General features: G+C 40.0%; 1 protein-coding gene across 3 annotated transcripts in view; it reads left to right on the top strand.

Annotated features, from left to right (window-relative positions):
* The window catches only part of klc1b (kinesin light chain 1b), a 38,817-nt gene that overhangs the window by 2,797 nt on the left and 21,114 nt on the right, over positions 1–14,906 (top strand). Inside the window, exons 1-6 of one of the 3 annotated variants that reach the window (XM_053232348.1) lie at positions 3,864–4,045; positions 10,798–11,065; positions 11,363–11,593; positions 13,773–13,851; positions 14,074–14,302; positions 14,475–14,562. In XM_053232348.1, the coding sequence (XP_053088323.1) occupies positions 10,817–11,065; positions 11,363–11,593; positions 13,773–13,851; positions 14,074–14,302; positions 14,475–14,562 (876 nt within the window). In that variant the 5' untranslated portion in view covers positions 3,864–4,045; positions 10,798–10,816. Of the gene's footprint in view, positions 1–3,863; positions 4,046–10,797; positions 11,066–11,362; positions 11,594–13,772; positions 13,852–14,073; positions 14,303–14,474; positions 14,563–14,906 lie in introns of those variants that run through there. The other 2 variants (XM_053232349.1, XM_034302791.2) reach the window with 2 other exon arrangements.

Genomic DNA, 14,906 nt, shown 5'->3' with positions numbered 1-14,906 from the left:
ATTGTTATTATTAAATAGCTATCACATCATCTGAATGCTGTATCTCTCTACTGCACGTTCTTCATTTACTGCTCACATATGAGTAAAATTGCCCAACTTTCAGCCGAGCACCAGAGAAGAAATCACATATCGCACAGTCGTAGCTTTGAATGATGGCAGCAGCAAGAGGGCAGTCAGAGAGAGTAAGACCAGAACAGCAGTTTTTTCCACTCAAAAAAGAACAAGCATGATCCCTCACCTTTCATAAGAGCTCTTCGATGATGCAGATGCACAAACTTTTAAAACGAAAGCTCCTATTAGGTAAGTGAATGTTGTTATTTAGCCTCATATTACATAATGTTTTTATCAGAAAGAGAGAAACACGATCCATTTGAATGGTATTATATCATTATTTTTAATGGTCATATTCCTTATTTGTAATTCTAAATGGGATCTTGTTGTTAGAATAAAAACATAATCTTTAGATTCTGTTGGTACACGTTTGGGCTGGTTCTTGTGTTTAAATAGCAGTGGACTCTCCATACTCTCACACGAGCTGGATGTGAAGTGGAAGTGTGTGTGCCAAAGTAAAAAGCTGTTTATTTGCCACAGCCTTGTATCATGCTGTATTGGTTCTTGTTGTGAACAACGGTGACTCAGTGTGCTGCTGCCGCTTGGCAGGGTGACGGAGCACAGCAGGGCGCTTGCAGAGCTCGTCCATCTTGTCTGGCAGAGCAGGAAGAGCCTGTGCTTTGTGCAGGGGGTTCATGTTGAGTGTGTTGTTTAAAGAGTGCTGTGTCTCCTGCTGACAGGGTGCTGGGTATGTGTGTGTTGTGTGTTTTCACTGTGTGGAGATAGTGTGTCTTGAGGACATTTGCATGTGGTGTGTGTGTGAAGCAGAACGGTCACACGTCACGGTCACTGTTCCTTCTGTCCCAGCTGTCGATCCACTCAAACCGCACCCTCACTGCCTGCGCACTCAGCTGTCTGCCTCTCTGCTACTCTCTGTATCTGGTTATGTGACTTGTCCTCCAACCCCGTCAAAAAGTACAGAATAGTTGGCTTTCTTGGTTTGTGCTGTGAGAAGCAACATGGTGCTTTTCTGTTTTTCTGACCTGCATATGTTTAGTTTCTTTAAAGCTGTCCTAGCGCAAAAAGTGATCCAACAGATTTTTTTTTTTTTCATATAGGGAGCCAACTTTAGGGTTTTAGTGTGTTAATTATTTTCATTCCAAAATGAAATCATTTATCTTGGTATTTCATTACCATAAAATGTAAAAATCTGTAGTTAGTGAATTTTTTGATGCAGCCAACTTAATGAGCCATTTGTTAACCAATTTAGTCAGACAGTGTTTATCTTTGCATGTTAATTTTTGTATGCTTTTCTGGCCACAAGCTTCAGGATCTTAAACCTAGTGCACACTACGTGATTTTAGCCCAGATTTCCCAGTGGCAACCACTCGTGTAATGTGAATGTTTCAACAACACGATTTTCTCAGTCTCTGAGCAGTCACCAAGGCTCTGATATTTTCAAGCATATTTGATTTTTTTAATTATTTATTTATTTTTTGGGTTGATGAATTGCATTCTGTAAACCCTTTGGGACTAGTAGCAAGAACAGTGCTGAGAAACAGCCAATGAGAGTCCTAGAGGAAGTACAATTCAACTGCTGTCATGTGCAGCAGATCATGAATCTAGATCTGTTTGTGTGGAGGGGCAAGGGCAAAAAGTAAACACAATAATATTGCTTTTTTAAGAAGTTATTTGGCATGCCATACCCAAACCTGTTGTTAGGAGCATCAAAAATAAACACAGCATGATATACAGCAGTATACAAATAGTTAGGTTTTTTTGTGCTATACCTCCAGTTCTCTTTGCGGAACAGACAGTCCTTGCTGTCTCAGCTAATATTTCCACATTTATTTTTCCCTCTTATTTCTCTTTTTCTTGTTTTTGAACAAAATAGTGACAAACCCATAAAGTCACATGATGGATGGCGCTCTTATTTTGGTGAGAAAGTGCAATTTGGGGACCAGATGTGCTTCATTAGGGATCTGTCTAGGTGAAGGATTGTGTAGTCTGTCTACTTTTTTTGTGAGTGTGCATGTAGTGTGCACACGCTACACTACCAAAAAACTGATCACAAGAGATTAAAGTCATGCGGTGTGAGCAGGTCAGAGATTCTGAGATTTTGAAAGTCGTGTAGTGTGCCCTAGGCATTAAAGGTTGCAGTCTGATTGACTCTCCACACGTCCGTGTACTGGTTGCCAACAGGAAGACAAATTTTTGAATGCTGCGACGTTGGACTGATCCCATCTTTAAAAGTTATTCCAGAGCTTGGCTGAAGAGTAAAGGAGATATTCTTGCATGTTTACTGTCGATACTGGAAAACGTCAGCAGGTGGTCGTCTGCCATCAGTCAAGTTTCACCTTTCTGTGAAAGTAATTTCTTTCGGGTATGACAAGTATGATGTCATGCATAGATGTGAATTGGGCGTTTAAGTCTTTACTGAAAAGTTAAAGGGGTTGTGAGTAACATACATTTCAACCCCGGTCTCTTAAATCTTTTAGCCTGCTTTTTTTTTTGCATCCACCACTAGGGGGTGGAGGCATTATGTTTTTTGTTTGTCCTTTGTCCATCTATCCATCTGTCTGACAATTTTTTTGGTGTGATATCTCAAGAACAAATGGTTGAATTTTTGTAGGATTTATGTGGATTTATCATTGTATCCAGCAGATGAACTGATTAGATTTTGGAATTGATCCAAAAGGGTCATGGTTAAATGTCTGACGTAGTTTTTTCTTCAGCTTCAGTTCTGTTTGAAGACAGTTTTAAAGATGTTTCAGGGATACAAATTAGTAACTAGAAGAACTAGACTTGTTGTCAGCAGAGGCATCCCTGTCAATGTTGTTGGCATCGAGTACTTTTCAGCTGGCTCTAGTAGAGTGGTATGGACTGTCATCAAAACTGTTCAGGCCATCTGAGGCCGAGATATCAGAACGTTTTGCTAGAGCACTCCTGAGCTGGCAGGAATGCAAATGGAGCAGAGATGAGACTGAGGGAATGGGGTGGAGTCAGTGGAAGAGAAAGACTGCCTGTAGGGTGATTGGTATTGGAGTAAAGGTCAGAGGGGTCACCGAGCACCAGTGCGAGAAGGGGGATGATGCTGAATGATGCACCGTCCTCGCTGGTATACTGAGACTTGAAAAAACCGAGGACACGCATGCCCGATTGTCTCTCTCTTGGGCGTAAATTAGCACATCTGCTCTGCATTTGACTTATTTCCTCTTGCCTAATTACCCATAAGCTGGGTTACTGCTGACTCCTCTACATACATCCTTCTCGAGTGGGTTACAGGGGACAACGGCAGACTGATGACTTTGTGGCTAACCATAATACGGAGTTGTGTAGATTTTATTTTTTTGCTGCAGCACCACATTTGCGTCAGATGGGTAATCTGAGTATAGCATTTTGTCTTTGCAGGGAGTCAAGCCCTGAAGATGGTTTTGGCCTGGTGGGTGGTAATGATGGGAAATGATCAGGGGGGTTAGAGCAATTTCCCGTGTAAAGGGGGCAGCCTTTCCTCAAGTGATGAGTTTCCTCAGTCAAAAAAATCACGTTAAGTCTGACAGTAAAGCAGCTGATCCTCGGTACATGTGTCTACCTGTCTGTTAGGCTTGGCTGTGCGTGTGCATACATGTGTGTTGGTGCATAGAGGTGACTTGTCGAGGTCGAAGCTGGGATGTGCGTATCTGCCTGCTTTGTGTGGACCTTTTAATTCTGCAGTGCCTGTGCGCTCTCTCTCTCTCTCTCTCTCTCTCTCTCTCTCTCTCTCTCTCTCGCTCCCCTCCCCCTCTCCTTGCACTGAGGGTGGGGCTGCTCCCGATGACTCGGTGATGCTTTCTTTTCTACAGTCTCGACATCTAGCTTTAAGATAAGACGAGCCTGTTATTGTGATTCAGGGGCGGATGGTGTTGCTTTGCTGACAGGGTTTGGCCGTGTGTGAAGCATTGTTTCAGCAGTGTGCGACGCTGTTTTGCTATGAGGATCTGGTGCTGACGCTGAGGTAGGCAGCTTTTTATTTTTAATACTCTCTACTGCCAAGCTGCAGCCATCGCTAGTAAACACCCAGTCTGAGTGAAGCTTGTGTCCCACGCCATCATCAAAACCATAATTAGCTTCTAAAACTAGTTCTGTTTTTAAAAGTTACTTTAATCTTTTTTTTTTTTTTTTCTTTTAGCCACATGGACATTTTTTTCTGTTGTTAACAAATCAAGCTTTAATTTAGTTCTTTTTCCATAAACTGCACAGATCTGTCATCATTTTAAAGACGCACACCTTACTGTTCATAGATTTAGCTTCCACACAAAAGGAGAATGAGTCTCTACACATTAAAATACTTTCAAGTTGAAAACTGATCTTACATCCCTCAGATAAAGGTGTTTGCAAGGGACAGGCTGCTTTAACAAATAACATCAATAATTAATCCCATTTGCCAAGATCTTCTGTGCTGCTCCCAGGACTCGCAGATTACAGCTGCACAATCACGTTCAGGTCTTGAAGATGACTCCTGTTAGAAGGTTCTTCTTGTGTTTGTGTTGGATTTAAGCCTTTAATCCTTTCCTTGCCACCGCTCTGTGTTCACTCAGTGGTTGTAGCCCCAAACCTTCACATTTGAGAAAACCTTTGATGTTTGACGGTTTATTTCCACTGCAGTATTAGCGTAGGATTGGGAGAAACTCTTTGATGCCACATGAGACACCTCAAGCAGTCGACTAAGAATTTTGAAATGCGCTTTGCCGATATTTGGTGAACACACACGCACACACACACACCAGCATATTAAGAAATGCATGAGAGTGCATGACAAATCTGAACAGATAAATTTGACTTGACTGAATTACTTTTCTACATAGTGCTGTACTGGTCCCAGTTCTAAGTGCATGCTGGACCAAGACTGCACATCAGCTTTCTCAGGCAATGTACACTTATATGTTTATTCTGCTCTCTAATGCACCTGTTGTGCTAATGCATGGCAATACTTTAAATGTTTGGCACACAGTATAGGGTTTTATTTTTCCTCCATGTTCTTTATGCAACCTGTTCTATAACATTATACAACAACATGTTCTTTATAGCATCCTGTTTATAATGATATCAAAATAAACTGATTATGATTATTTATACTGATTATATACTGATTATTTAATTATGCCATCTTTCAGATTGGTACCAGAGATGTTGAATTCTTGATTTATACACCATCTTCCTATAAAATTCCCCTGGCTGGTGAAAGTATGGTCACATCTTATAGGAAGTGTTTCTTCACTTTTTTTTTTTTTTTTTTTTTTTTTGCTAATAATATGGAATTATGAGTGAACAAAAAGTGTTAAACAAATAAATAATATTTTTATAATTCCTAACAGTATTCATGATAAAACTCGTCACACTCTTCCTCATCTTTTCATGAGGAAGCTTCAGCCAAACAGGCCAAGCTTCTCACTGCTTGTTTTCAGTGAAAATTACTTACTGAAATACTGTTTGTTTCAGAATAGTATGTATACATGGGCAATGATGCCACTATTTACATTTGTCTAGTAGACATTTTGATTCAAGCTTATGGCTGAAATTTGTTTCTAAGCAAATGAAAAAAATATATTCATCTATCAGGTGTGTCCAGGTTTGACTGGTAGTGTACGTATCAGTGGCCTAATCATCACTGCAGCTTGATACACTACTATGTGTAAAGACAACATAAATTTGGTCTCTTCTCCTCCTGCCACTGCTCATACAACTGTTCTGTAAAAGATGTTTATTTGGCCTGAATGAATGGTGTATGATGCTTGGTGTCAGTGATGCCATGTCACAGTGATTCATACAGGCAATGACTAATAATTTCTAAAGACTGGATTAAGTCAGAGTTGTGTAATGTGTTAAGAAATAGTGTATTTATTTTTGTAATTCACTAAAGTTCAACAAATTTAGAGGGTAGCATGTTGCTTGAAGCATCGTTAATACTTGTTGTTCTTTATATATATACTAATTGCTTGTCAGAGCTCTAATGAGGAAACCTTGGTGATACTGAGAGGAAACATTACTTTAGTACAAGGCTTTTTTTATTTGAATTTCACAAAATAATATGCCAGTTTTGCCTTTCTCAAAGCCTGTCTGGTTTATGCATATTCATAAGAGAGAAGCTCTCAGGGCACCTACATATAATCAGCGTTGTATGCTTTGTTAACCTTGAAGGTAAACGCACTATACAGATAAAGTGTTTCAACCATGAGGTTGAAGCGGTGCTACGTTTGAAAACACTGATCGTTCATAGAGCTAGACCATTCTGTATGTTTCTAAATCCAACATGCATCTAAAGCTGAAACAAAAAAAAGGATTTGGCTTTAGTCATCCTTTGTTGAAGGCGGGAGAACATATGACAACATTACATGCACTGTTTGACCAAAAGTTTGTGGACAGCCGAACATCACACACATTTGTGGGCCTTCCTGTTGCCAAACTGTTGCTGGAACGTTGGAAGCACACGATTGTATAGGCTGTCTCTGTATGCTGTAGCATTACAATTTCCCTTCACTGGTACTAAGAGGCCCAAACATGCTCCAGCATGACAGTGTGTACTATAGACCTCACTGTGCACAAAGCGAGGTTTATAAAAACATGGTTTGCCAAGGTTGATGCGGAAGAACTCGAATGGCCTGCACAGAGCCCTGACCCCAACCCCACTGAGCATCTTTTGGATGAACTGGAACACTGACTGCGCCCCAGGCCTCCTCACCCGACATCAGCGTCTGACCTCACTAATGCTCTTGTAGCTGAGTGAGCACAAATCCCCACACCAACACTCCAAAATCTAGTGGAAAGCCTTCGCAGAAAAGTGGAGGTTATTATAACAGGAAAGGAGGATTAAATCTGGAACGGGATGTTCAAAAAGTACACATGAGTGTGATGATCAGGTGTCCACAAACTTCTGGCCATATAGTGTATGAGGGCTCATCTTATTGGTTGCACTTACAGAAGGTCAGCGTAAACTGGGTCAAAGATGAATCTCAGTGAACCAAAGCAATTCATGGCCCCTTTAGACAAAGTGACACCGCTCTCTGCATGGAAGTAAACAGTGATGGTTTTGCCCCTGGTCGTTTTATTCACTTGAATATTTTGAAAAGAAAATATATTTATTCAACAACTTTGCTAGACTTTTTTTCCTAATCTTTTCGTAAGCAGCCTCACGTAGTTTAATCTGCATTCGAGTCCTCAAGGCATTCCATCAAAATGAAACATTCTGCAACCGTTAAGAGAAATGATGCCATCACGATCATATAAGTACTGCCTTTTTATCTGAGTTCCTAATGAAGTGTGTGAAAATAACTTGAATGTGATCATTATGAGCAGGAAAATGTTCTTTACAACTGTTCAACTCCTAGCAGCTAGAAGCATTTAATGGGCCAATTATAATAGCATCCTGCTGACAGAAATCTTAGCTCATGTCATTGCTGCTAGCACAAGAAGTGTGATGATTCACAGCTTGCTATTGCTGCTTTAAAGCAGTATTATTTCAGAAAATCTGGCTCTGTGCAGGCAGTTGTTAGATTATTTGACATTGTTGATGAAAATGAGGCTTTTAAGCCAGACATGGGGAGCACAAGTGTCTGTTTTCTCCCCCTACTGAGCAGTGACTTATTTTATTTTGTTCACTGTTCTTTTGTTTTGTTCCTGGCTCCGCTTCCTGTGTTTTTGTGAGCGTTTTGAATGAGAGCGCTGGATTTCAATAAGGGTGTGGTACAGTTGTAAATTAGATGACAGAAAAGAAGATGCTCTGTTGATGAGTGCAAGGGGTGACAGTGTCTGGAGGCAGATGGTCTTCAGCTGGTGCCGTGTGTTCACAGACCCGCTCTCATTTTCTTTTAACAACCCTGTCATCTCTAATCTCCATCATCACCGGACCGCACACGGTGCTGAGGTCTCGAGCAGGGGTGGAAATGAAACACAATCAGCATCAGAAGATTACGTTAGAATTTAGCATTGTGTCTATAGGACAAATTGCAACCGAGTGTTATATTAATCAACCAACTGTTTGCTTTACTTCTGGCTGCGCTAATGGTTTTAACTCGTAGGCCACAAAACAGAGTCAGAAACAAAAAAGACCATTGCAAACTTCAGAGACCAGATATCACAAATAAAATATTTTGCATTTCTAATTCTTTTTTGCAAGAGTAAACTAGTCAATATGTGAGTCAACCTATTTTCAAATTAGTTTTGGATTGATATTTAGACATACATAAAAAAAAAAATCTTTGAGTCAAATAGAGACATGTTTTTTGAAAAGCGGATTTAGGCTGCGAATCGAAGTGAGGTCTTTGTAAAGCTGCTTTGTCTGTACTGTTCCCCTGTTTTAATTGCAGCGTTTCACACACACACACACACACACATGATACATGAGTGTATGGGATACATTGGAACATGGGTGTTGTGAGAAAACACTGTAACATTAAAGTAGCACAGGGTCAGGATGATTGGGAAGGTATGGCATACAAAATGTGACAAAAGTGGTTAATATAATGCACTGATTATGGAAATGCATAATATAATGCTTATTATTTAACCTTAAATACAACAGTTAGCCACATACCTCATGTCCTAATCAGATATACTACAATACTGATTGGTCTATAGACCTATACCTATAGACTGTTTCTGTCTATAGTCACTCAAGTGTATAACCACTCTCTCTATAATCTCTCAGGTGTATAACAACTCTCTCTATAGTCACATGATATATAACCACTCTATAATCACTCAGGTGTATAACCACTCTCTCTATTGTCACTTAAGTGTATAACCACTCTCTCTATAGTCACATGACATATAACCACTCTTTCTATAATCACTGAAGTGTATAACCACTCTCTATAATCACTCAGGTGTCTAACCACTCTCTCTATAATCACATGACATATAACCACTCTTTCTATAATCACTCAGGTGTATAACCACTCTCTCTATAATCACTCAGGTGTATAACCACTCTCTTTATTGTCACATGACATATAACCACTCTTTCTATTATCACTGAAGTGTATAACCACTCTCTATAATCACTCAGGTGTATAACCACTCTCTCTATAATCACTCAGGTGTATAACCACTCTCTTTATTGTCACATGACATATAACCACTCTTTCTATTATCACTCAAGTGTATAACCACTCTCTATAATCACTCAGGTGTATAACCACTCTCTCTATTGTCACATGACATATAACCACTCTTTCTATTATCACTCAAGTGTATAACCACTCTCTATAATCACTCAGGTGTATAACCACTCTCTTTATAATCACATGATCTGTAACCACTCTCTATGTCTATAACCATCCTCTCACTCTGGCTGCTCCATGAATGAGACAAATGCTTGATTAGATTAGTCTGGTGTATGAAGCTATTTCTTGACTGTATAGCTTGACAAAGTCCCCAAATACCACCCAAGTATTTAAAATCTGTAGGAAATGCTTGGTTGGATTGATGTCTGAACTATTACAGACTGCGAGAGTTTTGTGGTCTGCAAAAGCTCTGGTCTACGTTGCAGAATGCCAAAATGTTTGCCTAATGACTGGATGATGTTTGTGCCAGTTAGCCTGCACCATTCAGGAAGTTATAGTTAAGTTCTCTCTTAATTGTAGGAGTCAGCGTTTTGAATCCAGTCTGTCTGACCATCTCTCTAGTGAAGCGGACTAGCAGGACTGTCCATGAATGTCTAATGGCAAACAGACCATACTTATATTCATATTTAATAGTTTATTAGTGTTAGGACATTTTTGCCTAGCTCTAAATTTGCTCGACCGTGCCTATAAATGTTTGATAAAGTCTAAGTGTCTGCTTAGCAAAGATATTTTGTGTTTGGAGTAACAGACGTCCACCAGTAAGAGCATGTCTTTTAAGGCAAGCCAACATTTTGGAAGTTGCTTCTGACAAAGTAAACTTGAATAACTTTGAGCTTATGCACACGTCATGCTGATTGTCAGAGTAAATTACTTGCAATTAATTTTGGCTTTCAGCTCAGCTGAAAGTTTCATAATTTAGGATTAACAGTGATTCTTCACCAGTAGCCCTATTTTGTGAAATACTATAAATACTATAATCCTATAAAAGGCACCCTTTTCCCCGTGGCCTTATGTCATTTAGGCTTAATTAGTTAGAAGCTTATGCTCTGATTTCTAATGCCCATTTGTGATATATGCCAGCTTTTCCACAGGGCTCCTAATGAGGTCAAAAGGTGCTACAGTTCTTGTTCTATTAATGCCATTTTTTTTGGGGGGGGGATTTTTTTTCACAATTTAGTCATCTACTCACAAATCAGGCAGCTCTGCCCTGTCACACAACAGCTATCACGTGTGAAGAAGCACGTTAAGCCATCTTTTCTACCTGCTGCTCATGCAACGTCCCGGGGGCAGTGTAACTCGGAGGAAAGCGCTATCCGCCCCCTTCCGCATGCTTGAGCTCACATTGCCCGTGATTGGCTAGAATCTCTGTGATTGATAGGGGAGAGAGATTTTGGTGGAACTCCATGTCAGATTTATCAGAGGCATGCGAGGGCCATTTAGTCTTCTAGACTGATGATGGAGGAATTGTGTCATATCATTTCATAAATCAAATCTTCAAACTGATCAGTCAGCTGATCTTTACCGTGATGTAAACAAAATAAATATGTTAACATTTATTTCAGAACACTTTAGAAGTTCTTAATATCCGAAGCCTTTGTCTGAATTTTTACCTAACACTCATGTAAACACTCTTGTGTGCTTTCAGGTTGCCCCTCTGATAGAAGATGTCCACAATGGTGTATCCTCGTGAAGAGAAGCTGGAGAAGCTAACGCAGGAGGAGATCATCTCAAACACTAAGCTGGTGATCCAAGGCCTGGAGGCACTGAAGAGCGAGCACAACTCTATCCTGCACAGCCTGCTGGAGACCATCAAGTGCCTGAAAAAAGATGAGGAGGCCAACCTTGTGCACGAGAAGTCCAACTTGCTCCGCAAATCTGTGGAGATGATTGAGCTGGGCCTGGGGGAGGCGCAGGTGGGCCTGTCTTTCTGGAGTTTTGGGATTAAGTGTCTGTCCAAGAAAAAAAAAAACTTCAATAGTCTATTTTCAGTGCATGTATGCATCTTCTTGAACTAGAAGTAAGATGTACTACAAATAGTACATAGTTCTCCAAGCTATCTTTAGTAAACTAATGATAGAATGAGGAACTTTTTGGTATTTGGAAAAAGATCTGATTCACTCAAGCACGTCAGCCATCTTGTATCCTTCTTTCTCCCACTCTTTCCTTCATTTACCTTGGCGTTGCCTGTATGTCTCTGTGTCCATGTGCAGGTCATGATGGCTCTGTCTAATCACCTTAATGCTGTGGAGTCAGAGAAGCAGAAGTTGCGGGCGCAGGTGCGGCGTCTGTGCCAGGAGAACCAGTGGCTGAGGGACGAGTTGGCCAACACGCAGCAGAAACTGCAGAAGAGTGAGCAGAGTGTCGCCCAGCTGGAGGAGGAGAAGAAGCACCTGGAGTTCATGAATCAGCTCAAAAAGTATGATGAAGATGTATCACCCTCGGTAAGAAAAACACCTTACAACTTTCATTCGTATGTGTGTAAACATTATTTTATTTTCTCTTTTTTACTAATCAGTTGGGATGTTTGGATTTTAAAAGAATAATAATCAGACCACAAAGTAACATACAAAGTGTCTGCACACATAGCAATAATAATAACAATTATAATATTCATAACAACAATAATAATAATAACAAAATGGCATTAAAAAAAACAAGTTCCAAAAACATGTATTTTGTCTCTTTTTGTCACGTTGTCAGATTACTAATAAAATTAAGATTATAAATCTTTTTTTTTTTTTTTTTTTTTTTAAGCCTTGGCCGTTTTACTTTATTTATCTTCAGTTGCAAGCAGAATGAGGCGTGCGTGTCTCAGTGCTTGCAGAACTGAAGTGCTCTCGCCTGTGACAGTTTCTATGCACACCTTTGTGTGTGCAGAATTCACGGTACCTTGTGCTCGTATTTAAGGCCTAGGTTTGTTATTTGTTTAACAGGGAAGCCAGATAATACCAAAACATTGGTCAATAAGTAACGTCTTTGTAAAACTGAAGGGGCATCATGTTGTCATTAAGAATTTTAAGTTGTGACCGTAGGTAAATTTAGTTAAGTTAGGGAGCATATTGTTTTCCATGATTATTATTGTACCAATCATGCATCTGGCTGTAATTTTTTTTTTAATTTAATTTTATTTTTTTTTTGCCAAGTACTTTGTAGTGTATCAGCTATATTCATTTGTAGTTTAATTGAGCAACTTGTAATTTAGCTAGCTAGCTAACTGTATTTCTAGTAGCCTTTAGTAATTTGCAGAATACACTGTATACATCCAGGCTTTACTCTCTTAATGCTATGTGACCTTTTGTGCCTGAGGCACAAATTTACTAAGATTAAAAAAGATGACCGCTAATTTGCATGTACTATGAGATAAATTGTGTGCACAAACAGTGGGTGTGTTGCAAATGAGTTACAAAGCGTAACTGTGTGAATTGTGTCATGGGCAGTCAGGGGAAGTTCAGGGAAGTGTGCAAAAACACTGCTAAACTTGCCACAGTGAGTTTGGATGTCAGAGACTGCATGAAGAGTAAACTAAACTTGAAACCCAAATATAACAAGCAGTAAAGGCAAGGGGAAAATATGAAGAAATTAGTATATGTTATGTTATATTGTGATAGAAATTTTTGGCCTTGGCATCCAATACCAATGCTAACACATTCGCTAGTTTGCATATCGTGTGTGAACAAAGCAGCCAGTGGGTCATGTTTGTTATAGGGAGTGGTTGACATTCCACTGTTATTTGGTTAGATAGCAATACATTTGTTTATCAGTACTTTGTGATTAGGGCAGGCATACTCACTGGCTTCTGTGTTCTGACTTTGTTATTCACCTTCCTCATGCCGGCAGAGAGCTGAGCCGCTTACATCAGCACTGAGCTCGGGTAGAAGCAGAGCCTCTGGGGCTGTATACTGGGTCAGCTCTCTTCAATCTTTTTTTTTTTTTTTTTTTTTTAAGCATTTTAGCATTACCTTTCCTTTTCAAAACATGTTAGAAGCTGCCAAAGAAATCTCCCCTAAAAATGTAGCTGAAAATGTAGCTTTTTTATATTGCCTGTCAGAATTGATATAAAGCAATATGTGAGGTGAATATGGCAAGATTCAGCATTTTAGCACGCTTTAGGGAGGAAATATTTGGCCAGCTGTTAATCCTCCGTGTCAGGTTTGTGGTGTCAGGTGTGTATTTCCATTTTGCTTTTTGACAGTAACCAAACCTTCACCAGAAAGAAAACATAAACATAATCTGACATGTTAGAGCGGTGTGTTGTCATTTTTATGGCATGCCGTCAAAACACATTTGGTTGTAATTGGACACAGTTGTCGTTATGTGTTTGATCGTATTCACTAACTGAAAAGATTCTAAATATTGAATGACAGAGCTTTTAATTCTGATTTCATCTGCCTACTAGTAATTGTTCAAGTCACTTCCAGGTTTTCATTGAGCTGAGTTATACTTTTGTGAAGAGGCAGATAAGTATATCTGTGCCAAGAGGCAGAAAAGTGGTTTATGGTTAAGCCATGACAAGCTAATGTGTGCGTACAATTAGCAGAACTATAAATCAGTGCTAGGAGTTGATTGTTTTTTTTTTTTGTTTTTTTTCTGTGCTTACACTCTGGTCATTCGATGTTCTAGGAGGAAAAAGATGGCGACCAACCTAAAGACTCTTTGGACGATCTTTTCCCTAATGATGAGGAGGAACATGGCCAAGGAAGTAAGTGAATAACCTTCCCTTTTAAATAAGGTTGATAATTACTTTGTGAAGTACCTGTACATGCAATATTTGCACATGTACTGCAATATACTACATATCATTAACATTTATTTGTCATGGAAGAGTTAATAATCTGTTCATTTTGTGTGAATGATTCTTTAGTCTGAGCTTTGCGGTACATGTTTCCTCAGACAGAAGTGTATCTCTTTCCTTCCCCTCCAGTGCAGCACCAGCACAACAGTGCAGCCGTGGCAGCAGCGCAGCAGGGAGGATATGAGATCCCAGCCCGCCTCCGAACCCTCCACAACCTGGTGATCCAGTACGCCTCTCAGGGTAGATATGAGGTGGCAGTGCCGCTGTGCAAACAGGCTCTGGAGGACCTGGAGAAAACCTCGGGCCATGATCATCCCGATGTTGCCACAATGCTCAACATCCTCGCCCTGGTGTACAGGTTTGTAGCTGAACTCTGTGTAAAGTTATCCTGATAGCTGTTAAGTGTTACTAGCTGTTTCTGTAGACTTCTCTCACTGTAAGTCTCTCTTCTTGCTTCTGACGCTGTTGTTGAGTTGCTCATGCAATACCACTGAGACAATAATAGCCATCAATTCCTTTGTCACTCTCAGGGATCAGAACAAATATAAAGAGGCAGCACACCTGCTCAATGATGCTCTGTCCATCAGGGAGAAGACTCTTGGCAAAGACCATCCTGCAGTAAGTTACATCTGCTATAAACCTTTCCCTTCCAACATGCTGCATATAACAGAGGTGCCTACGCTTTAGCTTTAGTACTTGTGTCGTAAACACACACACACCTTGCTACAGTGATACAGGAGACACTCGAATGCTGTGGTTTTTCTCCTTTCACAGCTAAAGCCAAACAAATAACATTCAGTTTGCAGAAAAGCTAATTCACTGAAGGGGAAAGGACACTGAGATGTGAAAGGCACACATTTGTTTATGGTAGCAGTTACTTTCTCTTAGAGTTGACTATCTAGGTGAATAAAGGGACATGTGAGCCAATAGAAAACATACTGAGGCCTCTTGGTCAGGATTAA

Source organism: Pangasianodon hypophthalmus, chromosome 3 (genome assembly GCF_027358585.1).
Source record: "Pangasianodon hypophthalmus isolate fPanHyp1 chromosome 3, fPanHyp1.pri, whole genome shotgun sequence".
Classification (NCBI taxonomy): domain Eukaryota; kingdom Metazoa; phylum Chordata; class Actinopteri; order Siluriformes; family Pangasiidae; genus Pangasianodon; species Pangasianodon hypophthalmus.
The sequence above is the reverse complement of the archived record's forward strand: the minus strand, read 5'-3'. Positions and strand labels throughout refer to the sequence as shown.